The 27,440-nt window shown below is 42.2% G+C and overlaps 2 protein-coding genes across 2 annotated transcripts in view; one reads left to right on the top strand and one right to left on the bottom strand.

Moving 5' to 3' along the window:
• Positions 1-11,135, top strand: part of AFF2 (AF4/FMR2 family, member 2) — a 256,405-nt gene extending 245,270 nt beyond the window's left edge. Inside the window, exons 21-25 of the mRNA XM_009331422.1 lie at positions 1,651-1,653; positions 2,163-2,212; positions 6,114-6,190; positions 6,229-6,345; positions 10,847-11,135. Coding sequence (XP_009329697.1) covers positions 1,651-1,653; positions 2,163-2,212; positions 6,114-6,190; positions 6,229-6,345; positions 10,847-10,968 — 369 coding nt within the window. The 3' untranslated portion in view covers positions 10,969-11,135. The remainder of the gene's footprint in view (positions 1-1,650; positions 1,654-2,162; positions 2,213-6,113; positions 6,191-6,228; positions 6,346-10,846) is intronic.
• The window catches only part of LOC103922933 (chromosome unknown open reading frame, human CXorf40B), a 700,660-nt gene that overhangs the window by 530,570 nt on the left and 142,650 nt on the right, over positions 1-27,440 (bottom strand). The window lies entirely within an intron of this gene.

Genomic DNA, 27,440 nt, shown 5'->3' with positions numbered 1-27,440 from the left:
GGGGGGTCTCTCTTCCCTTAAAGCCGCGTCACTTTCTCTAGCTGTGCAAATAGGTACAATGACGAACATATAGCTACTCCTAGCATAAGACCGTTTTACTCCATCTGCACAGAGAAAATGTCTTTTAATGTAAATGGAAATAAGAGAAAAAAATTTAAAATGTAATAAAATAGACAAATCAGCAGTGCTGGTTTTAGGCATCCAGTTGAAGCTGAGTATTTCAGCTAATGTCACTGTGTGTATGCTATGGGCACTGTAACTCATTTGCTAGAAGTAGTGTTTGAGTGTATACAGATTACATGTTCAGGATCTTTTTGTAGTAAAGGAGGAGAAAAGAATGGGAGCTATTAACTACATATTAGTTTTGTATTGCTGCACAATGTTCTCTGTGTTCACTAGCGAGAATCTGTAATACAAATGAAATAGATTAACTATTTGAATAGTTGTTATTCAAAATTTTGCACAATTTTAACTGTGAAAAGCAGCCCACTGTTTAAAGCAGAGCTGGAGAGGAATTTTTTGGCAGAATTGTTTTTCATATTTTTCCTCACAAATGCCAGTTTGTCCAAATTGAAATTCTGTGGACAGAACTGGTTCTGATTAATTTCCAATTAAAACTTTCAAATTGATATTTTTGACATTTCCAAACAGAAAATAACCATTTAATCATGAAAGTAGTTTTGAAATTTAGAGACAACTTGGAGTAAAATATAACTAAAATGATAATTCTTTCAAATTGAAATCAAACTTCTTAAAATTTAAATAAAACTTTTTAAGATTAGCGAAAATGACATCCTTTGATGCATTTCACCTAAAAGTTTGAGGAAGATTTTTATGGGTTTGAAAATGTGTTGTCAACAGTCATTGGCAAAAATATTCCAAATATTTTGATTGTCAAATAACTACCTCCAATTGAGATCTAGTCTTAATCTTGACAGATCTAGTATTTGTCTCCAGATAGTGTCGGGAACAATCCCCAGACAGTAGAAACTAACATCAGAGCTGCTTCTTTGTCTCTGAAGACTTTCTAGGGGAGTTTAGGATCTCCCTCCTTCTTACATATGAGTGGGTGACAAAAATATACGCTACATATGCTCTGTACTGCAAAACACTCCATTTCATGCTCACATCTTTAATGAAACACAGTGGCATGCTGTATAGGAACATACAGGCAAGGCCAGTATCATGGTTTGGGCAGTGTTTTCTGCTTTGGTCAATACTGTTTGGCAAGTTTAGCTGTGTTTTAGTAGTCAAGGGTAGGATTTTGCTCCCAGAGTCAGCTGCGTGACCTTGGGCCATGCCCTGGGCTGCTTTGCGCTCCACTGAATCTCTGTGCCTCACATGCAAAATAGCAATTACAGTAACCAGATGAATCTTGTAATAATGATGGTAATACTTTGCAGAGAACTTGTAAAATTTGATTGAATTTTCACTGTGCATGCTGACTTCTTTGCAAGGGAGCTCAGAGTGATTGTTTTCAGAAAGCACACACAGATAGCTTCAGCCCTGGTACTACCACTTTTTATGGGAACTAAGATACCACCCAGTCTGAACAAGACTGGAAAAATCTGGGCTTTATTTTTGCTGGGCAATCTTTTTGTACAGGGTTGTACAAGGTGCTACGCAGACGTGAAAGGCAGGATGAGTAAGCAAGTAAGGAAAGTCAATTTGTGCAAATAAAATACATAAAAACAAGGGCATTCAAGCAGATCCTTACTAGAAGATTTATTTCTACTACTATCTGAATCCCAAGCCACCTTCCCTAGCAACTTGGGAGGGATTAATTTCATTAAGGCATCAACCCAAATTCTTTTTGTTTCTTATTAAAAGATTGCAGGTCCCCCTAAAGATAAGAAGTCATTTGCACTCTGAAGAACTTACTTTGTAGAATAAGTTTCAGTGGTAATTAAAGCACTTCTTTGTGAACTACATCTGCTTTTGCTGGAACTTTACTGTATTCCCTCTTTCATCAAGTGACTTTCAAGCTACTGGTTGGAACCTACCAATCATCCACCAGCCATTTAATTACGGGACTGATGTGCAGAGCTGTTCTGCTACATGCACTGTAGCTCTTGCAACGAAACAGGGAGCGTTGAGCCTTGTGTCATCAGTACTCATGTACTTGTGTCACCTTTGTTTACATTTTGGTTTTGTACTTACAGAACTCTTCAAAAGCCTCACAGGCCCCCTCACCTTGGGGCGGCAATGGAAAGTGAGTATTTTCTGCTGAGTATTTCTGTCTGGGAACAAGTGGTTCCAAGAGGGGGGGAAATGTTTTGGTGCCTCTAAAGGCAAAGGACAGTCCATGACTCAGTGGTTTGGGAGCTACAGGTATGTTTCAAATATGTAGCAGGTAGAAAATGTTCTTCTGGGCTACAGAATTGATCTTACAGCTGCCTTGGGCTTGTGGGGGTGAGGGCCTCCCACTGGGCTACCCATGTGAACCATCCAGTGTGGGTGGGAAGGAAAAGCTGAAACACGTCTTTGTCTTTGTGCAAAGACCCCTTAAGTCTAAAATCAGCTGTGGTGAGTCTGTGCTGAATTCTTTGACAGTTTGCTTCTCAAGCCAAATGAAGGCCGTAAAAATATCTGTTAATTAGCTGGCAAGTACCATGTCATTTCAGGAAGCCAAAGTAAAGTTAACCTTCATTGCAATGATTTTTCAATGATTCGTTCAGTAGTGAAAGACCAATGAATATTTCATTGATATATGGTAAGTACTGTTTAATAAAACTGAAGGCATAGTAGTGGTGAAAATGTGAAGGCACTTAGTCAACCAATTATCAGTGGCTTTACACTAACGTTAAAACACCCTCGCCTCAGATATGAAGTCAGGGTAATGCAATTATGATCTGCTGTTCAGTGAAGGTGCATTGCTGCTGCAACCTTGCAATGTCTGTTGCCACCTGCCACACATTTCTCCTGCTCCTTTCTCCTGGCCACGCATACAGATACAAGTAAAACAAAGGAGAAGGACTTTACCTTTCTTTCCTTCTTTATTTGAGTAGGCTGAATTCTAGGTGAGAATTATTATTGTTAATGGTCTCTTTCTGGTGATTCATAAGAAGAAATGACTATTAGACACTCCAAGGAAACAGAGTAATAAAACTGTAGAAGGGGTTGAAGTTTAGCACACAAAGAATTGAAGTTTTCAAACAGACTTTGTTCTGAATCAGTGCAAAGCCAGAAATTCCAACATTTTGCTTCAAGGAAAATATTGTCTTAGATAATTCAAAAATATTTTGGGGTATGTGTGTATACATATATACATACACACACACCCCCCAAATACACAAAATTATTTTGAATATGTGTGTGTATAGAGATATTTAAGTATAGATTATAACACAAACTAAAGTGATGAAATACAAAATCACTTTAAATAAAAACCAAAAAGATATTTTAACATTGGAAAAGCAACTACTAAATTAAATTATTCTATATGTGCCAGCTTTTCCAAGGCATTTAAATGTCAGTGTAACCTTGTATTGCAGTAAAAATGCAGTAAGTTTTAGTGCCAAAACAGACCACTGGAGCATTACACCTCTTTTGTTCCTTAAGAAGTGACTTATACCTAAAAATTTCATGGAGCGGAAGTTATCCTTTTATTCCTGTCCTATAATAGACCCCTATGAAGTGTGTGCTCTGCAGGTGGTGACATCTCCCTTGCTATTTAAAGGAGCTGATTAGGTGCCCTGGATTTAGAATCAGTGGGTTTTGACTGGAGGAGAAAATTCTTGTCCAGCCACAAGGTAGGCAGCAGAAACCCAACATTTGGGTCAGCATCACTTCTAACACAGCACCCAGCTGATCGGTCTCTTCCCACTAACTTTGGAGATAGGGAAGTAAAGCTCTGAAAGTGCATATCTCTGTCTTTTATTCAGAGAAGGAAACACTTGACATGTAAGAATAACTGCATATGATAAGGCCTTGTTATAATGGTGTTATTATGACACCTGTGACCCAACACACAAAGACCACGGTCCACACTCAGGTCTTCAGTGCCCTCTTTCTGGAGTCTCAGAAGAAAAACTCTCCAGCTGGCTCAGAGTTGCCATATATCTCAGGTGTCTCCTGGTGGCCCCAAGGATTGTCACGGGCCTGGTGCTGCCACGGGCAGCATATGCTCTGCCTTGCCCAGGGCTACTTGCTCTACAGTTTCCTCTTATTCCCCTGCAAATTTGGACCAGATGGGAAGAGGAGTCGCACACCACAGACAAGAGACCAAACACCATCAGGGTATGGCACTACTGGAGATGGATCAGCGGCCTGGTTCAGAATGGGGAGACAGCAGGGTATTCTTAAATCTTTTTTTGAACAAAGTAAAACCTATTCATTGCCATGAAGTGTAGTCTGCTTGGGATCTCAAACCGTCAAAAATCTCAGCTTGGATTACTGGAATTTCTGGCCACTTTTGTTTGAAAGGGTTGTGAACCTCTACAAAGTTGGCCTGAGTTCCAAGCTGGCAATGAAACAAATTTTCCCTGGTTTCATTACAGAAATGTTTCCCACCTCTAGCAACAGAAAGCACAAAATAGAGAGATTTAATAGACTCACCACAGTAATAATGGCTGTGCACAACAGGGTAAATCCAATGAACAATGTGCTTTATTTGACAGAAGTGCGTCAGCTTGTTGTAAGTGGCTCTAACAAAATACTCCTGGTCTCCTCAGATACTTATGATTTTTAACGGCTCCCAGACCTAATCTAGTATAGTTCAGCTCTTCTGTGCATTAAAGACACTGTGGTGTGTCAAGTAACCAGGATGTTTTGAGACTTAAAAATAAAACATTTGTGCCGTAGGATATGCTTAAACCATAACACATAAGCTGTGTAAAAAGCTACTAGCTGCTGAATTAACGTGGTCTCTAGCTCTGGAAAAAGAACGTATCACAGGAGCCTGTTGTTGAGCACAGGTAATAGCAGGGCGCTGCCGGAAAATCTGCAGCAAAAGCTGCTGCCATAAATGCCTTTCAGCCCAAGGCTGTGCCGTGGTGGCAGCCTGTCCTACAGCACCTGCAGACCAGCAGGTCTGTGCCCACACTTCATGTTCAGGACCTTTGACAGTGGCTTGTAAAGCCAAGAGGAGGAGCCTTTCTATCCTGGGGTTTGGATCAGGCCCATAATGAGTCTGAGTGAGCTTGATGCTGTTGCACAGCATGAGGCATCAGTGGCCGCCTGTCAAGAGAGGGATTGCAACATCCCCATCCGGAGAGTTTTGGTGTCTGCTTCATGCAGAGAGCGCCGGGAGCATCTCGGCCCTGCGTTTCAAGTGTATTCCACAGCAAATCAAATGCATTTGTTTAGGTAAGTGATTCCAAATGGGGACAAGAGAAGAGATTTTTGCAACCCTTAATCTTGTTCACTGAAACAAATTCTCAAAGAGAATAGCTGTATGTGAGCGTTCACCGCTGCACAGCTCTAAACATGAGCTTGCTGTGCTGACCTCCGCACTGCCTGCAGCCAGCAGGTGATTCCTAATTGCTGGTGTTAGAATTAAAGGAAAATCTGTATTAGAACATTAGTGCTGCACTAAGTAGGTAACTTAAAACACTGCTCTGTACAGAACTGTGCAGATGAACTGTAGGCAATTAGAAACAAATCTCCATAGCCAGTCTTAAAGAATCCTATAGAGATATTCATAATCCTACAGTACCCTCAGCTCCTAATACTGCTCTGCAGGGTGCTTTTAAGACTTGCACTTTACTTATTGTGGTGACTGTATTTGGAGCAAACTGTCATTGTGGTTTCCACAAAATGCTTTGATAATAAGCCAATATTGCACATTGAGTGTTTTCTAACTGCCATTGCAGCTTCTGGCAGCAGGTAGAAAAATCATTACAGCTATAAGATACTTCTTTCTCTGAAAGATTGCTCTATTTTTGTGATAGATTTTTTTTTTTTTTAAATAACGGGTTCATTTGTAGGGAGAATTAAATCCCTTTTTATTTTCAATCATTCCCTGTTTATAAGCTCTCCTTTCTCATAAAACCAGGAGATACTACTGCACATTCTCCCCTGACTGGGGTGCAGAGTTAATTTTTCAAGTGCATTTAGGATGGCAATGAAGTGGTGTGTGTGAGGGGGGCTCACTCTCCCTTTACCTCTCACAGGAGCACAGAAACACCATCGCCCATGTCCCTGAGCCCGTCCCCAGTCAGCTCTGCTGGAAGTAGCGCGGGCAACGCTGGCTCGTCCTTGGCGGGGACCATCACATCCCTCAAACCATCACCATCCCTCAGCGCATCCACCACATGGCTGCCAGCCACGTCAACATCACCAACAACGTCCTGCGGAGCTACGAGCACTGGGACATGGCTGACAAGCTGACTAAGGAGAACAAAGGTGCCCCACTTGGCTTCTTCCTTGTCCCCTTTGGCTCATCAGCTTTAGCTTTCTTTCTGTTCTCGTAGGCGTTGTTGGGAATTGGACCCAGAACCACCTCATCTAAGAGCACAACTGTGACAGCTTGAGCAAACAGACCATATCTGCTTGCTGGTCACTGTAGCCAATGCGTATCTTCTCTTGTCAAGCACAGAGGGGGGATATGTAACACACGCTGAACATGGGGTTATCAGAGCAGCTGGCAAATAATTTAGCAAACATGAGCCCCAAGTGATAAGAGCTTTTGAGTCTGCAAATTTGTTCACAGTTTCAGCTTCTCATAGAGCACCGAGGTTATTTTCATACTGCTCTGTCAACCGGTTTAAGACTATTAAAATGCTAGCTAGGATAATAAGCAAACATTAGATTTTATGTTTATGCAGGGAGTCCGATTAGGAGATGTCCACTGAAAGCCATGACCTTGACTCTCCTATGGTTGGATTGCAAATCTGCTTGTTTATTCCTAACAACAAAATGTAAGTCTTTACCACAGTCGTTTCAAAGGAGTTTTGGCAAGCAGTTTGTGACTGGGTTATATCGAGTATAGTGGAGTGGCTGAGGTGTAACTAAAGGACAAATCTGGCCTATTGTTGGCCAGCTGTGAACTTCCCCATGATAATGTAATTATTCAGATTCCAGCTTTGGGCTTACACAAATCATTGACAAAGCTTTCTTTGATACTAGAGGTGCAGATCCTGACTGGGAAATATTCTCATCATGAATTGGCTCATTCTCTTAAATTATACTGAGATTTCAGATGGCTGACTTTTCCTGACAAATGTGCTCACTGTATGCAGTTTGATCTTACTCCCATTAATGTCAGTGGCAAATTTCCACCGATTTAGAGAAACTAAGCTCAAGATTTATAGAGTTTTATGTCTGAATGGTGGGTCATAATGATCTATCCCTGGATGAGGAACAATAATAGAAGTTCTGTCCAGTCCTCCCCACTGCTTCTTGTCTTTGTTTGCATTGGTTAATTTAGTAGCAGTGCAGTCATTTTGGATTTTTTCCATAGCTGCATCCATTTTCACAAAATGTGAAAGTGATTCCCTATCAAATGTACTGCAGAATGTTACAGTGGGAATGCAGAAGGATGCTCTGATAGGAGAAAGAGATGGCGATAATCTTGTAATTAGCCCCGTGTGTTGTGGAGTTGTTAAATGTTCTACTTGGTATTGAATCAAAATAGCTCAGGCATTCAGCCAGCAGACAGAAAATGTACCCAGCCACTGCTGTTATCAGTCCTAGAGCTGGATGAGAAAAAACCTGCTGACTCTCTTTCTGCATTTTCCCCCCTACACTCTTCTTTGTTCTCTTTTTGATTTACGATCAAATAAACCCAATTCTGCAAAGCCATATAGCAATAATCTTTATTCAGATGAGCAGTCCCTTTGACTTTAGTGGGACTGGATGCATGAATAAAGGTTTCTCACATGAGCAACACATCTAGCGTTATGCCCTGTTCTTTCATATCTTGTTTCACAAACTGCAGCCATGTTACAAGGAATGGAAAGTTCGTGTTACTTCAAATTTCATTTAAGTATTATAAACCATTGGAGAGAGATCAGAGTTTCATACATGCTATAGCGTGTCTGTCTTTACATTTTGTCTGGAAAGATACCTCATTTCTAATTAAATACTCAATTTAAAGTTGCATGCTTAAACACAAACTGCAATTTGAAAAATTCATGGTGTAACAAAAAAGTATATAAGAACTGCTGTGGTACTCTGCAGGTCTTCATCATATCACATGATGGATTCCGTTTACAGAAGGATATATTTAAGACACTTTGACATGAGAAATGTTATAGTGTTTCATGAAACCTAGCTGTAATTATTTTAGTAGATGTCATCTGCACCTCTCAAATAATTCAAAACACCTATATCTTGCTGGCTGGGATGGGACTCATCCTTTTCCCCATAGCTATCTCTAATCCACCTTTGCCAGCTGGACCGGCCGTTGCAGTGCCCAAGCTGGTACACTAGCGTGTGGACTGTGAGTTCAAAAATGCCCATGACAGCAAACAGGATAGGTGCAAACCCCAGACTCTGCCTTGCGTCCCAGGTAAAGGACAGATCTCTTGGCTTCTCTCTCAGGGGTTTGGACAGTCAGTTCACCATAAAAAATGAGCTTCCCCCCCCCTTGAAATAAGAATGGTCTCAAAAAACAAACAAACACACACAAACCCACAATGAAACCCACATTTAAGATAAAAATGAATTTTCTTTTAAAAAAAAACAAATCCAGTCTCTTTTTTCTTTTTTTTTTTTTTTTTTTTTTTGTGGTAAGCTCTCGTTTCTATTGTCTTCTGAATCACAGGGGGTGTCTTGCCCAAGAACATGTCCCTGATGAGCTAATGGAGATGGGTATAAAAATGTGGTCCCATCGTTGTAATGTCTAATAACCTTTACATCTAGGTCTTACTGCTAAGATGTTTCTTAGGTCATGCCCATGCAGGCACAAGAGATTTCTTCCACATTGTAGGAGCTGTGCATCCTCCCCTTGTCCACGGCTGTCAGCTTAGGTTTTGTGCTCCTCTAAGTACGCCTGCACGCTCCCAGTTTGGACTTGACTCATGTCCAGCTGGCTCAGAGCAGGAGACAGAAGCCTTTCTTGTCAGCCTGACAAAAGATGTGCCGTTAAAATAAAAAGGCATAGCAAGAGGGAGAACGGCAGAACTGTGACCCACCAAGCTAATCTGGTTTGAAGAGAAAAGCGGGAACATACTGCCGTCTACCTCTGGTTGAATTTCCCCTGGTCGGTAGCATTTAGAGTGTGTGGGAGAATAGATGGAGTTTGTCATAAACTCTGCATCTGTAGCAGACCAGGCTAAACTGCAGACTTCCCAAAGCCAACCCATGGGCTGGTTTGTGTTGGATCACCTAGAGAGTTGTTCACCATTTATAACATCAAACTCTCAGCTGACTTTAAAAAATCAGATAATTTTTTTAAGCTTCCAAAGATAGTAGCACTTTTTCTCTACAGTAGAAAACTATCAGCTCTGTAGTGACAAAGCCCTGTTCTTTCACATATAAATTTAATAAGTGGCTTCAGTGCTTGTAGCTTTTTCAAGAAATGTTAAACCGAAATTAGGCTTTAAGGTGAATTCTCAGTGTTTAAAGCAATTATAATTTTTTGAGCCTAGAATGAGATCTCTAGAATGCAAGCAAGAGAGTGCATTATTTCACTTCTAAATGTATTGATTTTACACGGGAGGAGGGGAATAAAAGACAGAGGAAGGAAGATTAAAAGTAACTGCTGGCTGCAGCATCTTAACACAACTGGTGATAGCCCTAAGCTTTCATTATGCTTGCCTCCAGCCAAATCACTTTGTGCTGTGATACTGCTGTAGCTCCCAAGCTGACCAGGGTCAGGCTGTCAATACTTGGATAGAAGACCTCAAAGCAGCACTTTCTTGCTGAAGAAAGTACCGATAATGATTTTGTACCTGGCATCTGCTCTCCCGAACTGCAGCCAATACAGTGTTAGCTGGCTGAGTGCCACGCACTGGATTTTAGATAGGGTGAGAATGTAAGGGCTCAGCCACCAGTTATTGTGATTGTTGGTTGTTATCTGAGCTCTGAGAGGCTTTTAACTGAGAGCGGGCTCCCACTCGCCTAAATATAGTGTAAGTGTTGTATATGTGGGAATGCCTGTGCCCCAGTGAGCGAAAAGACAAGCTGTGGGAGAATAGAGGACACAATCCAGTTCTCCATTAAAAGCAATTAGGAAAGGTCTGTTGGTCCTAACAGGATTAGTCTTTCACCCAGAGAGCATCTAACACATGGCATAAAGTAAACTGGTGTGTTGCTTCCTAACTATGGCTCTCTGTTTAGTGACCTCCTGTTAACCCTTCCCAACACCAGATCCCAGTGGCCTTACCCATCTTTTCCTTCCCCTTATAGGTTCCCGTCTCCTAGATGCTATTTTCCTGCTGTGTTCCCTCTCTCCTCTTCCTTCTCCCCTCCCACCCCACACACATCCTCTGGGGCCTGAGCTGGAGCAGGATGAGCAGAGGGCCAAAGCTGCTGCAATGGCAGTAACAGAAATTGGAGGGTGGGGAAAAGAGCAAGCAAGGTCTTCTGCAAGCTCTTCATGCCCAGGAGAGGGTACAGCATGGAAAAGGAAATGCCACGGTTCATTGCAGCTATTTAAATCATGCAGTTAGCAAACCTAGGCTCAAAAAACTGAAAGTGCAGATCGTCAGAGCTAAAGGAAGACTATTGGCAACTACTCATACCATGTTGTGGTTGACTTCCAGCATGGATAATCTAATTTGGTCTGTTTAAATATATTGTTGCCTTTATTTAAGTTCTTTCCTACTGACCATGTGCTCACGTGCACAATGTCTTGAGAACTCACTAATTGCACTGCTGCTACTGAGTGGGAAATCGTGGTAATACATGTATTTCCGTACCATTGCCTGAAACAATGACTTCTGTTTCTTGTGTATTGCAGAATTCTTTGTAGACCTGGACTCAGTGATGGGACCTTTAACACAACATAGCAGTATGACCAATCTGGTTCGTTACGTTCGCCAAGGACTCCACTGGCTCCGCATTGAGGCTCATTTGTTGTAGTGACTGCTGCCCTGTTCATAACATCCCCATTCTTCTACCTCTACCAGCGCAGAGACGATCACTGGTGGAACTCCACTCATTTCTGGAAGTTTATTCATGTAACTTCATTTTTATTGCCTTTTTTAATATCCTATCTATTGGAAGTAGAAGTCACCATAAATGGAACTTATGACTCAAGAGCAGTATGTGTTGTACCATCTAATCATTTTCGACAATTTTCTATGCCTTGTGTCTCCTGGATCCTGCCATCCTTATGTGCTTTATGGAACGGTACATTCCCTGCAGTATTGTTTTAAGTCCATGCTGCCTTCAAGTGAAAACAAAAAAGCACTTTGAGAAGATATGGATTCCTGAGAAATAGTACAAAGCGTCTTAAATATTTGAGGGTATATATGAGAAGTCCCTTCTGAAATAAATTAGTAGAAGTTATAGCTATTCATTCAAAATCGTCTTCTAAACCTGAACCCAGCTTTTCGACACTTAATTCTGGTATCATTACCTGACACAGTACATTCCTAAGATTTCATACTTCCTATAGGCTTAATCTCTAAAAGAGAACAGTGAATATCTTACAGGTACATAACGTAAGGTCACCAAAGGTGTTAAGAGGTAACAGGTTGAAGGATGCCTCATTAAAGAACGATGACACACTATGCAATGAGGTTTTGATATTCCATTCTTCCTGTTTATTGTTGGCTTAATAATTTCAGTAGGCAGCAGAATTTATTGCAGTTTTTAGGCAATTTCAAAATATTAGCTTTCATAGTCTTATCTACCATTCCTATACTAAATCTGTGAATTTTCTTTCAGTTTTACTGTTTAGTCTCAAACAAATACTCATCCAAGATTTTTCTTACTAGAACAATCTCTCCTTGCATAGTGACTCAGTGAAAGCAGATTTTAACAGGACCACTACACTCTAAGCATTGATATTGTATGTAAAAGTCCATTAATAAGTGTATGCAGATTCTTCATGAAACTCTCTAGAAGTTTAACTAACCAGCTACTGTTAAAACATTAGAATTCCACGTGGCATCAATTTTTACCTGTTTTGTTCATTTCAGAGCGTTAGAAACAAACAGTATTATCTCACTATCTTGAAAAAAATGTCAAATCAAATAAAATCACCAGATTTACCCAAAAGCAATATAACATTTGTTTAATAATGGCCATTAATACTTCAGTCAGATTACCTATTTTCCAAGCTCTGCATCTGTTTGCGCATGCTGTCATGTTTTGGACCATTCCTCTAATGCGTGAATAATAATGAGACAATTCAGGTAGAATTTCAAAGCAATTGTGAATAAATTACTCCATTTCACATTTGCTCTTTCCTCTTATTTTTTCCCCCTGTTATAAACTGCACTGCTCTTCTGGTGCCACTGCAAGAAGCATTGGTGCATGAAACAAAACAAAATGAATTTATATCAATAATTCACAAGACTTTAAATGGTCTCATCTCATTCTTGATGTAACGCCTGCATACCTTACTGAACTGTAAATTCCATTTCTATAAACAGAAAATGCTCATAGCAATGTAAATATTATTCTGTCTCATCTCATTGAAATAATACAATATGTGTATTAAATGCCATCCAGATATTAGTTAATTGCAATTACCTTCTGCTATATAATCCTGTATATCCTTTAATCTGGTGAGTTATTGGATTCTACTCACTGGGTTGTGACCAGATAAATAGGACAAATTTGCATTTAAAAGGTTCAGACTGTTACAATTTTTAGAGCAGGCCTTGGATATTTGCAATAAGAGCAATTTAAGGACTCTGCCCAATGCACATTTAAGACAAACATTACTGTAGCTGTTGTATATTAGCTCCCTGTAGTACTACCTTTTCTTAAAAATCAATAATTCCTAATATTTTGTTCCACAAGACTGTATTGTAAATGTGGCCGAGGTGCATCATTAGAGAAATCATCCAGTTTAGGGTTGTCTGCAAAGGACACTTGCAGAACATGCATATCCTGTATTATCTGCACATTCCTGTTCCTGAAGTGATCGATACACCCTTATCTGTTCTCGGAGGGTTTCGGTAACATGGCTGAAACGTGAATCTGACAGCATTTGTCACGCTGATTCTGGCCCCAGTAGCTAATGAATAAAACCACAGCAGTGGGAACTATTCAGAAATGTAGATGAAAGGCAGTGGTTGTTTTTTTTTTTTTAAGAAGAAGAAAACAAAACACTTGAAGTATTTTATTTTATTTTTTTGAGCAGGGTGAGTGCTTGAGATGAAGTAATGTTGGGGTGGTTTTGTCATAAGCCAGCGTTTTCCATTCTTTTTGCAAGATCTCACTAATGAGATTCAGTAACTATTTAGTCTAATTAAGTGCATTGTTGTCACTTGTTCCTTTAATGTAGACTGAAATCCTAGACTTCCATGCATTTATGAAGGATAGATATGTCTTGAAATACAATCTTCAGACACAAGACTGTTCAAAGAGTTAGCTGCAGTCACTCGGTGAAGACAATGTATTATCTTTCCCCTGTTGCTTGCTGTAAACAGACTCCTCTCTCTAAATTTACCCCGTGTTTACAATCTTTTGCTTAAACAGCTTAAGGAATTAGCCCACCTGATTTTGTATCCTGTGACTTAGTTTGAAATGCATGCTGAATCAATAGCATGATTATAATAAGTCCAGCAGTCAAGTCTAGGATCACAAGCCAACTTACTATTTAGCAGTCTTGTTTCAAAAAGCGGCTTAGAAACAAATTAAATATGGAGAGTGAATTACCGTCTTATCCCTGGGGATGATGCTTCTTTTGGGTTAGTTATTAAGGATTATTGCACTTTTACAGGCACTATATTCATCTCATTTCAAATGCCAACATGTCATCATTGTGGAATCATTTTACCCCTTAAAATATTACTTCCAGCAGAGTTAATCAAATGAGATTGTTTGTTTGTTTCAATCCACGGGGAAGCAGCATGTGTTTGCTTGGGCATTTGCTATGTCTGCTCACTGCCCACTTCAGGCATTCAAAGTCATGAACCAAGCACCAAAAATTACAAGATTGGCTTCGAATCATGAGTTGTTTTTTTTAAATAAACTTTTTCAGTTCTTGTATTGCCTTCTGGATACTGAGCTTTGAGACTGATTTCATGACATGGTTTCAGGCATATTTGAAGCATGCCGAGGGCCAGAAATGACACATTTGTTTTTAATAGTGATAAACTGGGAGAGTGATGTAATTTCTTGATTTCTGCAGCTGGGATTTAAGAAGGACACCAAGCTTCATAAAAAATTACCAGAGCTAACAAGACTGTCATTTTTGTCCCATGCTTCAGGAGGTTTGGAGCAGTATCAATAGTACAGCAGCGAAGGGAACATGCCAGTAAAGGGCTAAACGCAAGCATTTAGGAGCTCCATTGGTACAAGATCCAAGGGCAGCAAAGTCCTAAGTACTCAAGCAAGGCATTTACATAGCACTTGACCTTCATGTCAAGAGCTGCAGCAGGTCTTAAGTGAAGTATTTGACAATGTGCAGGCAGAATGTCCTGCTCTGAGTGCAGTGAGTATCTCTAGCCATGTGAGATGTGTTTTGGTCCTCGAGAGCAGGGATCGAAGGGAAAGCCTGAGATGATGTATCCCGTATGGGCTATGTTCCCCTAGACCATGTCATTGGTCGCCGATGTCAGCTGTGCTCCTTTGGCTCCTTTCAAAGGATGAGTCGCTCTTCCCACACTTAGCAAACTAACAGTTTAAATGGATCACGCTGAGTTTGGATAGCTGGGTTTGGCCTGGTATTTGTGCTTTTTGTTTTATTTTACTTCATTTTGTCTTATCTATGTTTTTAGTCATTCTGGTTTAGCTTACAGCCTTTTTGGTGATAGTGCTGGTGGCAACTTTCACAGCTTGCTTCTTAATTTCACTTTTTCTTACATGGTCTTTGGACTTTTAATCATTTAAATAGTCTCTCTGTGAATATATTGTCTCATTTATAAATGACCTCCTTTGAAAGATAGGAGCAGGTGTGTTGATATCAGCGTGGGGGTTTTTTAAGAATAAAGATCGAGATCTTCTTTCCACCTAAAGAAACAAAATCTGAGAAATTGAATCTGGACCTTAATTTCTATGCTTTTTTAATATCACAGGTTTTATGATGTTCTTCCATTATAACAGTTTAGATTCACTGACAAGTTTTTAGGTACTTTGAAAGAAATGATTTCGTTGTATTTTTATCAGTATTTAATGCTGTCTAAATCCAATGATTAGTTTCGTGAGTGCAAGTTAAAAGATAGCAAAAATCGGGCTGGTAGGAATTCTGACTTAGGTATTAATATACTTCTTTGCTTTGAGTTCAGGAGAAACTTCACTACACACAGTATTGAAGCAAGCACACGTGTGTGTGTGTGTACACATATGTATGGATTTGGATGTGGATTTGCAACAGAAAGTCCTCGCTTGTCACTTCATAGCACAGGAAAAAAGATGCAATAGCCGTAAAGAGAAAACACTCTTACCACTGCTGAGTGGTAGCAGTATTACAGTGTTCCTCTGTAGTTTGTATATAGTCCTATTTGCATCTGTTGTCTCCTTGCAGGCAATGAAGGTATGACAGAAAGTAGCAACAACTCTGTCATCTTGGTCCTGTGGTCCCTGAAGTCAGTGTCAAAACTGATGTGCTGTCAATGTATTGTTTTTCAGAAGATTAACACATTTGCAATAGCCAGTGTCTTGAAATTTTAAGAAAGGCAAAATATTTCACAAGTCACCAAAGAAAATTAATTTGTCATTTTGAACCAAGTGTAGAAATGTCCTATACGTGGGCAGGCCCACAGACCAAGGTGTCATTGCAAAGGGCCTCTGCCTCTCGCAGCATCTCCCCGACCTCACCAGAGTACACTGGGAGTGAGGCAAAGGGGGTGAAGATGAGAAACCAGTCCACTGTCCTTACGACATCTTCCAGCTTTACTTTATATACTATTTTACAAATACAAATAAAACAAGTCTTGTTAATGTTGGAAGGGCTCAATTCCTCTATTTCTAATACTCCTCCTGGACTTCCATGATATGACCAGACCACTATACACAGCAATGCATATAGGCCTTCTGTATTGTCTAATGAGAGATACATACATATCTCTCACTAGATATAGTGACATGTTTTAGATGTATCACTTGATATTTTGTAGCCTATACGTATAGGCTAAAAGCTCGGTTAGCCTCTCTTTCATTATCGAAATCTCCCTGCTACTAAATGCAAAATGCTTCTGCCTGACTTACAGAGTAGCCAACTTCTCTACAGTATTCTTGTCAGACCGGCCTTTCTGATCAGCTCGGTAGCTTTACTTTTGCCATTCTGTTTCAAAGATGTTTTGTCTGTTTCTTTTGTCTTCCAAGATGAGCGATTCTGATCATCTCACACCAGTTTAAACCCATGGTGGTAGCTGTTGAAGTCAGAAGAGATTGAGTTCAGGTCTTGCGTACAGCCAGGGGGATCCTGTGGCTCTACAGATAGAAATGAGAGCAAATTCAGGTGCAGATGAGTTACTGCATAAAACTGGTATCAGATGAGAATCAAACCTGGCCACATCAGGAGGCACTTCAACAGAAATGCTATGAAGATAAGCTGTGCCCAGAACCACAGGGTATGTAGCAACAGCTCAGGCAGCTCATTGGCACTGTAATCATATTAGGCAATGGTAAAGATGTGAAGAGTGGTTTAAAGAAACTGGGGCAAGTTGGTGTGGTCTGGCATTATGAATTTAACCTGTGTGTACTTCTTGGGAAAGGGGATTCATTATTGTTGATATGTCCTGCAAAATGACACCTATACCGTGGTATCCTACAAAATCCAAATATGGCACCATCCCATCCAATTCCTTAATCCACCTCAGGGTGCCACCACATGTCACAAAGAGCTAATGCTTGTCACTGCCCTGAAGTCACCATAGAGTTAAAACATTTTTCCCTTACAACTCCAGCAAGGACCAAGCCCAGGGACCCAGCAGCCAGCTCAAGTAGCTATGTGTGTACTCAGTGCTTTGGAAAGAGGCCACAGGAAAGACCTGACCTTGCCTACCGCAGGCTGTGGAGCCGTGCAGAGCTCCCTGAGCCCTCCGCCTGCTCAGGGGTGTTGGACTACTACAGGTCTGCACAGTGTGAATCCCTACATAGCCCTGGCCACAGTATTGGTGTGCAGGAGACATGGTAGGGGACCAGTGCTGTGCCCAACAGGACTGAGTGAGCCCAGCCCCACCGCCTGGGTGCAACAGAGCTGTGGCTCTGCATTGCTTTTAGGTCTTGGTCCTCTGTGGCTGCAGATGGGACTTGGATTTGAGCACTCACTTTTACTTGCACTGCATCTGGAAACACCAAGCAAGTTGACAGAAGCGGTGCATACAGTAACATCATAAAACTAAGGCAATATTCACTGTATGCAGAATTGCAATTTAAATTGTAGTGTCCACAGGACCACTCGTGCTTACAGGACTCTAGCTGAGTCCTACTGATGCCAGTGGTAAAAGCCATGTGAGTGGATGATGCAGCTGTTTGAGACTTGTCTTCTTTGATTTTAACTGAGTTCCCCTCTATGCACGTTCTGTAAGCTGTCTGTGCTAGATATAAGTTTACTCACAGTTCTGTGAGTGTCACCCTGTTGTAATTCCATTGAAAAACCCATCAAGTAGAGATAGCCCTAATTTCTACTCAGTTATTTCTTTCTCTGAATTAGAAGGAAAGTCAGATTCTGAAGTGCATTTCATTGTTTTAATAGACAACAGTAACTACAATGGACCAAACTTTGAGCTAAGCAAATATGAAGTAGCTTGCCTGTGAAATTCATGGGACCAAATTCCGCTGTCATATGGCAATCATGCAAGTCTTACTGAGCGCTGTTTATCAAAAGAGAAGCTGGCTAACAAAAACGGCATTGCATTACTGGAGTTACGTTTATTGGGCCAGAACTTCAGTTGAATTAACTCAATTAATTCAATGGAATTACACCCATTTTTGTTCTGGCTGAGCACTCACCCCACTGAAATTAGTTCAAAGTCTCTGGACTAGTGCTGGAATAGCTGCAAGCAGGCTTGCTCTTCAACCAGACCATATGTTGACTCAGCCCTTGCTCAGGGAAACCACCATTGACTTCAGTGGCAGATAAGGTGGAGTCACAGACATGAAGAAGCTTTGACCCACTGGCAGGAGGCACTTACCCTTGAATTTATAAATGAACTGAATAGTGGATAGCAACACACGTGCTTTATTTATGACAGAGGTAGAGTACAAGTTCCTCAACTTGTGTGAACTGCTATAGGAGTACTGATTTCAGTGGAGTTAATCCAATATGCACACACTGAGGAGCAAACCCTTTAACCCCAGACTAATTTTTGCCAATATATCTCTATGCAGATAAACTCCCAAAGCTTTTATCATCATGTCTTTTTTACTGATCATGCCAATGAAATGATTAATGTACCATAATCCTTGCCTGTAAGGAAATATTGTACTTTGCAAAGCTATGCAGTATAGAGCACATTGTAAAACTGCTTTAGACCACACAGTCTGGAAAAGCGTTATCAGAAACTAGACTAACAGAGCAGCTTTTTATCTGATGTCGATTACACTTTCACTCTGCACTTCCACCGCTGAGATTTTTACATATGGCGTGAATGATGGTTGTACGTTTCTGATGACTGTGGGCCAGAGCTTCAGCTGACGTGCCTCTAAGTAGCTCCGTAGATGTCAGTGCTGATTTACACCAGCTGAAAAACTAGTCCTCTCCCTTTTCATACTGTGCTTTATAAATACATACTGAAGCTGAGTATATATTGAACTGTTCTGATTCAGCACCAGATAATCCCTGCTAAAAGAATCGGAGGGTAGTTTCTGCCTGCCATCTAGGCTTGCATATGTTTTGGTTTTAACTAAAAGGCATGTTGCAATTGCATTACCTCTGAGTTTAAATATTTACTGGCATCAGCATTAGCTTGCATGGAAAAATGGCAAATAAATTCAAATGTGTCATAAATGCTCTCAGTCTAGAGATGGAATCTGTTACTTTAGTTCAGAGACGTTGCAGCAGGCTAAAGTGTTTTTTCTAAGCCAAATGGTTTTTGTACATTCAAAAGTCGTGGCAAATATTTATCTAGGTCCAGTTCTGCCATTCTTCCTCTAAGCATCCTAATCAGCAGGTTGCTCCACTGAAGTCCACAGGAGTAACCATGTAAATTAGTGCTCAGCACACAGATTGCAGAATCAGGCACCGAATATGTTAGGTTGATGCAATCAGGAGTTTAATTTTAGCCATATGTATCATTTGAGGACACTTAAAAATTATGTACATTTATCCAAGCTGACAGTCCTTGTAATTCCATAAAATACTGTATAATTTATTCCTGTCTGTATTTTTGACATCTCTGGATTGCATATCTTCTACTGAATCTTAAATGCTGTTTTTTAAAAACCCACATTCAAAAGATCTAGGACATATCGTCACAGAGTATGAACACAAGTCAGAAGATCTGGTTATTTTTTGCTTTGGTTTTGAGCTCTCCTTTGGTTTGTGTTTTGTCTTTGGCTGTAGTACTCCCGGTATTTTAAAAATGGCTCGATTCAATTCAAGTTGCTTCCTGTCTTCTGAAAAAAAAAAGCAAAATACATCTAAGGTTCAGGAAAAGTAATCCTGGCAAACTCAGTGGATGTTCGCTCTTTCTAGTTGTCTTAGTTTTTTAACCTAGACATGTTGGGAGTAGTCTAGTATGTACATTCTCTTGCCCACCGTTTCTGGCTGTTGTGGCGATTACTATTTTTTCCTTTTTTTTTTCCCTTTTGTGTGTGTGTGCGCACGCACGCACATGTATAATTAACCAAAATATCAGGAAAATTTATATATGCTTTCTTCTGGTTCCTGGAAATAGAGCAACGTGATGACCATACGGTCTTCCAGCAAAAGTCAGATTTAATTTCTGCATTGCAGTGCAACTTAATTAGCTATTGGAATTAGATTACAGTTTACTAAATGGCCCGTTACCTTACATTCTCACTTTTTATTTACTATTAAAGTAGCCTTTTTTTTCTCATGTGTGCAAATATCATATCAATAATCATTGCAATTCCACAAGGTGTCTTTGTTCTGAACAAGCATGTTATTCTTGTAAAGTTTTAAGTATAAGTTAAGATGTTTTGTACAGACCAAGGTAACTGTTAAAATGTCAAGCAATTACTGAAATGTTGTATAGTTATAAAAGTTTGATTTCTTTTGCTTTATATGTATAAAATTGTATCTTGCCTGTTTTGCTTTGTATTTCCGACGTGTTGCACAATTATGCATTTTGTTTACATTTGTTCCTTCTTCAGAAAAAAAATAACAGTAATACTTTATGTACAAACATTTTAAATGTACTTTTGTTGTTTTTAAACACAATGTCTCTGTATAAATAATATTGGTTGAACTGGTACATTTGTGTCTCTCATAGAGGGATTAATTATACTGCCAGTGCATTGAATTATTTAAAAAAAAAAGTAAAATAAAATTTTTATGAAAATGTAACCCATTTTATCACTATAAATTATTCTGTCTTCTGCTATTTTCTCATTCCCCTCCCAGGTTACAATAAGTATGGTACAGTAAGTACTGTTTGTGGGAGAGCTGTCATTGGTTTTAATTTTTAATCAATGTGTTTGTGTCATTGCAGAGACTTAAAATGACTCGATGTTAGAAAATAATGTAGTGCTGATACCAGCTGTGAGGTAACAGGATCAATAGTGTGTTTTCCCCATCCCTGAGGGGCCTCAGCTGCAAGACAGCAGCCTAAATCCTGTCTGTCCCAAACCCAACCTAAAGAGCAAAGGAGCCAGGCTTCAAAGGCAGGACTTTTTTGGTTGCTTGCTGACAAGCAGCCCAAGGCTCCAGCGTGACTAAAGTGGTGCAATTCAGCGTGCTGACCCTCCGCACAGGGGTGCGTTTCTCCCCAGGGGCTTCCCGGGATGACAAAACTAGAAATGCCAGGTTTTATATCATCATTGCAGAAATAGCTCTAAGAGCCAGGGCCAGGAATACCAGCTCAAAAGAGATGTAAAAAGCTCTCAAGAGATGCTAAGCAGCATGTGATGTGGCTGCCCAGTGCAAGGCTGAACACTTGGTGCTGCTGAGCACGGTGCAAGTGAGGTCAAACTGCCTGCCGGGGAGGGACGAACCGCAGGGCTCCTGACACAAAGTCCATCTCAGGCCACTGTCTCCAAGTGAAAGAAGCCGTCACTGTGGTTTGCTGTATGGCCCCTCACACTTACGGTCCTGCTTAAAACCTTTTCATCTTGGTCTGGAGAATTGCGTGCTCTGGTGGTGCTACAGGAGGGCACAGCCAGGAGGTGGCTAGTGGGGATGTCTTAGCCCAGCCAGTGTCGGGGGGGAGTGAGCCCAGAATACAGATGGTGTTGCAGAAGCATGCCTTGAGAGGCATACCAGGAGGTGTTAGTCTGCATTTCAGGCTGAGTATTTATTGTAATGTTCTGCTCAAAACAAAGGGCAGGTCGCTGATATCCTCCAGCTTCTCTGCACCACTCTGATCACATGAAGTGGCTTAAAGCTGTCCGGTCCGACCAGCCTACAGCTTTTCCAGTGTTCCTCATCCCATTGGTGTGAATAGTTACCTGTAAAGCGGGTCCTAGAGCCCCAGTCCTTCTTAGCAATAGGCCACTTCAAAAGAAAATCTGGAATGGCGAATTTGGAGCTGACTTTGTATGGCATGTGCCCATTTTGCGTTCAAGGAGCCAGAAAACATCCTCCCTGAATACCTCAGGGAGAGATGTCTTTTGGGTCAGCGGGAGGGAGGGAGGGCAGGTCTGATGCTGCGTGTGCCATTCATTCCCGGAGTCCTTAGCATCCTCTGGGTGTGCCCAGAAACCTGCTTGAAGCTTGACTTCAGATAGGCAGCTCGTATCATTCCCTGCATGTGTAACCTTGTAATCAGCTGTGAAGTGTTCTGTGATCCCACCTATGAATGATGAACCTGTGCTGTACGGCACTGTTAGTGCAACTGCATAACCCAGAAAAAAGCCCTCGGGAGAAAAAAAAAAGGATAATTATTCATATAGCCACTACGTGGGATTCCCACAGTAGCAAAAGATGCTGGCCTGCTGGATAGAGGGAGGAAGAAGTGTCTCCTTCAAACACAGCAATGAGGGGGGTAATAGAAGATGGGCGTTTGGATGCTCATTTTCATACACAATTTCACAGCAACCTCAGGCAAGGTACTGTGTGCCCTCTTCCCCAGCCAAGGAGACGTCTTCTCTCCCTCCCTGGTTATGTGGGGCTGAGGCAGTGGAGTAGGATGTTGGTAAGAGCTATGCAAGGCTCAAGAGAGAGATGGAAGCGCTACAATTTCTCAGCCAGCTAAGATGAATTACCTGCATGACTCCCTCAGGAATGAATTGGGCCCAGGCTGCTGTAGACCACGGGATGTTTGGTTGCCAGCACGAAAGACGTAGAGGTTGTGAAGACTTATTTATATCTGAAAAGTCTGGCTGGAGCTTCCTGTGGCCCGTGGAGCTAAGGAGTAGGAAGTGTAGCCTAAATCCTTTCACTAAAAGTCTGAGACTCTCTTCGGCCGCTTCTACATGGTCCAAAAGCAAAGCACTGCAGTATCGGCTCCACGTAATAGAGAGGAATTTCACTTACCAGCTGCATTTCAAAGTGAATTTAGCTATCCTTTTATCCCTTTGATTGAAAAAGGCACATGTGCATGGGGAGTTTCTGGGGTTTTTCCCCCCATACTGTGTCCATGCGGTTGGAAGGACTTTATTATAGCTAATGTAAATGTGTTCAGCACACAAACCATATGTGAAGCTAACGTTAAACAGAAGGTCGTGGTCATATGAGCTACAGAAAAGTCCCTGTTGATATTTTTAGGCATGTATGTAGACTGGCCTTCTGAAAATGAGACGTGTTCTCCTCCCTTTTGGGAACCTGTACACTTATGGGCACATGAAAACAGCTAAACACAAGGGATGTGTTAGCAGGTTAGACCTCAGGAACTGGACTGCAGAAGAAAAGATACTACCTGACAGCGTTGGCCTTCCTAGGCCAGAAATATTTGGCAAATGTGTGCAATAACCTTTAGGATCAGTTTTCCTTCATTCATCTGTGAAACCAACTTTGGAGCTGTTCTTAGCTGCTTTCTGGTTATGTTTCACACAGACGAGTGTGTCCACCGCCCCCGGGCACCTTGTGTGTTTTGCCAGACTCAGCGGTGATTTGCAGCTGCTGGCATGCAGCTGCCTGAAAATGTGGCTGCTGGTATTTGTAGGATTGCATGAAGATTTGCTCAAGAGTTTACATTTTGAAAGGAAAATTTGAGTGAAAAAGTAAAAAAAAAAACCCAGCAGCCACCACTGCCGCCACCATTGGCTCCCCATTTTTCAGCCAGCTCCAGGCAGACGGGGTTCGCCCTTTTGGCTGGGGGGGGATACTATGGGAAATGTGTGTGGCTGGATGTGATGAAGCCACATGAAAAATGACCCATTTTCTGCTTTCTAAGAGAGCTGAGTCTGGCTGTCTGGGTGTCAGGGTGCCAGCTTCCCTCTGCCCTGCCACCCTCAGTGAAACGTCAGTGCCAACTGCTCTCATTCAGCACGCCAGCTCTAAGCTGCTGTAAGAATGAAGCCCCTGAGTGTTTGTTGCATTTGAAGGGCAATTCCCACCTGCAGCAAGGGCTGCTGGAAAACTCAGCACGCCCCGAGTACCTCTTAGTGCTGATCCTGGGCTTTGGGCAGCACTGGAAACCTTGTTTAAGTCTCCATCCCAAGGAATTTCCCCCTCACAGTGGTGTAACAGAGAGCAAATTCTGCAGCACTTTTTTCTTTTTCTGTTTTTTTTTTCTTTCCTTTTTTTTTTTTTGGCAACTCTACATTCACTGCCTATCAAGCAGGAACTAAATAAAAAGGCTGTTATTGTGCTTCGAGCCATCAATTTAAGAGCAATCACCTATGCGTTCGGGATGTGCTGGCAGGGAATTATCTGCGATGAGAAGCTGCTTGCCAATCAGCGTTGTAAAAGCCCGTTGGCTTTAGCTGTACCTAGAAGTGGATGCGACTCATTCAGTTAAGTTCACTGATTACTCAGATCTCTAATGCCCTCTACGGTTTGGGAGCTGATTAGCCAAGAGGAGCTTCCTCCAGACGAGTGTCCAGGGCATCCCTGGTGCCCCAGCCACCCACCCAATGCTGCTGAAGCCCTGAGCCTGAGCTGCTGTTCATGAGTGTCATCCTGCCACAGCCTGCCTGGCTCCACGGAGCTGCAATAAGAGGCAGCAGATTTGCCGTGGGGGAGCACAAAGGCTGCAAAATCATGACTGGGACAGGACGTGTTAGAGGAGCAATATGCCTGGGAAGCCCTGACATTGGCGTTGAAGAACCATAGGGTATCATGAAGGAAACACTTTCATATGAAATATTTCACAGCCAAGATGACTTGATGTCTCCGGCTTGGACCAAGCTGCATCAGTGAGCCTCTGCAGCCCCAGGCAGAGAACTTAGTTTCTCCCTAAGGTCTCCTATGACTGAAGGTCACTTGGGTGTCCAGAGACTGGATACAAACATTTTGGCAGCAGGCTTTTTTCCACACTATTCAAGTAAATCCTTTCTTGGCTCCACACAGCTAGTGTTGGTTCAAGGACAGACCCATATTCTCCAGGCTTCCCCAACTTGATGGTGATGAGAGACTGGCCTCGCAGACCATCTAATTAGTTCTGGTCTAGGCAGGAGAGGCCTCCTCTGCTGCTCAGCTCAGTGGGTTGCTCCCTCCTTTGGCAGCGGTGTCCTTGTCACCGTGGCATTGGGGGTATGCAGACACCCCCCCCCCCCCCCGCCCCCCCCCCGGCGCCCCCCCCCCCCCCCGCAGCCGGGGCTGCCCCCGCGGGGTCTGCGGTTATCCTGGCAGCTGCTGCCCTGCTGAAGGAATGGGCTTGTTCAGCCAGTAAAAAAGGTAGACCTGAACCAGGACTTACCAGGTGACATTTAGTGGCCTGTTGGTACTCAGGAGGTTAGATGACCACAATGACTAAAAAATCTATCAGTTTATTAATCGGGTCACCTGCCCTCACCACAGTGTCTTCTGGAGAGAGAGAGAGCCTGAGGCTAAATCCAGGTTACTTCACACTGACTTAACATGTCAAAATCCAGGGTAAGTGAAATCAGATTCAGGCCTTCAGATCTGTAACACCAGCATGAAAAACAATGCAGCTGCATTGACTGCTCGGGGTTTACACGGGCGTAACTATGATTTCACTGTCAAAACTGGCATCTCCTGTGGTGAACGCTGGACTCTCTAGGCCTACAGAAATGTCACCTCCATGTCTCAAGGAGGCGTTTAAATCTCAATCACCTCTGAATCAATCAATGAAAATAGCACATCTGTTTTAATAATGAAGCACTGTGGGCCAGTGCACAAAACTCCCGGTGCCTGGCACTGGGGCTGCCGATGTGCTGCCAGCCCGTGGCTCAGACCCCAATCTCTAATCGCCTCCGCCAGCACTATCAGCGCCCCAAAGTTGCTGTCCGCGTGCAAATCCAGGACGGTAATTTATTACCCTGAAGAGCCTGACTCTTCTCTCCCATCTATCTATATCTGTGTTACATTGTTTATGTTAGCATAATCATTTCTCACGGAGAATGTCAATAAATGCTGGAGACAAAAGCAACACCAACACCACCAACAACAAAAAGCCCAACTGCTAAATAATTCCTAGAATGAGTTGTCAGAAACCTTTTATTTACTGATTCCGCGCATTTCATTTATTCTTGGCAGTGGGCCAACCTTTCTGACAGTTAAGATTTATTGATTTAATTGCCTAGGGTAACCATGCAATAAAATCATCTCAAAGATAAATTTTCATGGCACTGTGCAGCATTGAAGTAATTTTTCAAGTGCTATGGCTATATTTCTGCAGGTTACAGGTGCAAAATTTGCTTAAAGCAGAAATGTCTCATTATTGTAACCCCAGCGCATCAGTGTGGTCCCTCCTGTGAAACTCCTTTCTTCTTTTCTTTTCCCCCCTCTCGTTTTTTTTCCCCTTTCTTTCTCTCTGTCACTGGCTTTTTCTCTATCTCCCCCCCTCTCCCCCCCGCCTTTTTTTTTGAAAGGAGGACAGCTCAGGTCTCTCAGAAAAGAAATTATATTTTCTTAATTGGTTCATATATTCAATGCCCAGGAGAAGCGAAGCTTCAGTTTAATTAGTAGTGGGCTTAGAGGTTATTTACAATGTTATACAGAAGCATTTGTTTCCAGCTGTGTGATGCTTTTTAGCACAGAGGCCTCACATGGTAGATGATTGCCATTTGTGACATTAGAGTTTATTGAATCTTTAGATCTTTTTATTTACACTGTTAAAGGGCTCATTATAGTTCAGAACAAGGAGCAAATGAAAATCTCTGATTAATTCCCAGGTTAATGGTAACATGTCTGAAGTCAGAGATAATATAAACTTTTAACAATGTGAAACGTTTTCTTCTCTCGTATGATTTATCTGGGGTGGGGATGCTGTTCTGTTTGAGTGTGGTATTTAATGGCCTATTGCTCTAGCAGCCTTGGCAGCTTCCCTTGCCAGATCTGACTGTTTAATTTCACTCTCCTGCCCCATTGAGGACATTTGGCCAAAGGCAGTTCAGAGGTGCCGCCAGCACAACACGGGCACCCAGCCTTGCGGTGGAAAGGCTGGCTGCTGGCGGTCCTGCGGCCTCAGACACCGTGGCCTCTGCGAGCCGTGCCAGAGCTGAGTCCAGCAGCCCAAACACCAGAAAATAAACTAGGAAACAAAGTAGGGGTTTTACTCTGCCAACCTGACACAGAAACACAGTGAGGACAGGAGATAGTTGTGGTGTGGAGACAATGAGCAGCAGGCTCCCAGGTGATACCGTCCTCAGGGTGATACTATCACTTGAGACCTGCTCTCCCATCAGACCCATGCTGCTGTGGGCCAGTGGAGCTTCCCCAACACCTCTGATGGCTCCTGGAGCCCTTGGCAGGACTGCTGCCAGGTTTGCCCTGCTGAGCTCATCTTGAATGACTTTTAGTCCCATACACTAATGGACTTTCCCCTACCCTGATCTCATTCTGCAGCTTTCTCTTTCTTTCTCTTCACTGGTAAGTACAGACCTGATACCTGGCCCTTCGCACCTCCCTGTGCACTCACCACCGTTCTTCAGCGTAGTCTTCTCCAGCTCTCAACTGCTATTGCCATGTCTAAAGACCTGCCTGTGGAGAACTTGTTTTCTGCAAGGGTGCAATGAATTCACAGCCATCTGCAGGGCACGATGCATGACCTGGTGGCTGCCACGCTGCACAAGTTGCGCAATAGCCCTTCCCTGCAGCAATCCAGTGAGGGTGCAGGTCTCCCCAGCCCAGAGCAGAGCACCGGCCCACCACGCTGCAGGAAAGTGCTGCTGCCTGCATGGGCACCGAGACACTGCTGAGCACTTCTGCTCCTGCTGCACTAGAGAGCTACGCTGCATAC

The sequence above is a fragment of the Pygoscelis adeliae genome, unplaced genomic scaffold, assembly GCF_000699105.1.
Source record: "Pygoscelis adeliae isolate BGI_AS28 unplaced genomic scaffold, ASM69910v1 Scaffold100, whole genome shotgun sequence".
NCBI classification, from domain to species: domain Eukaryota; kingdom Metazoa; phylum Chordata; class Aves; order Sphenisciformes; family Spheniscidae; genus Pygoscelis; species Pygoscelis adeliae.
The sequence above is the reverse complement of the archived record's forward strand: the minus strand, read 5'-3'. Positions and strand labels throughout refer to the sequence as shown.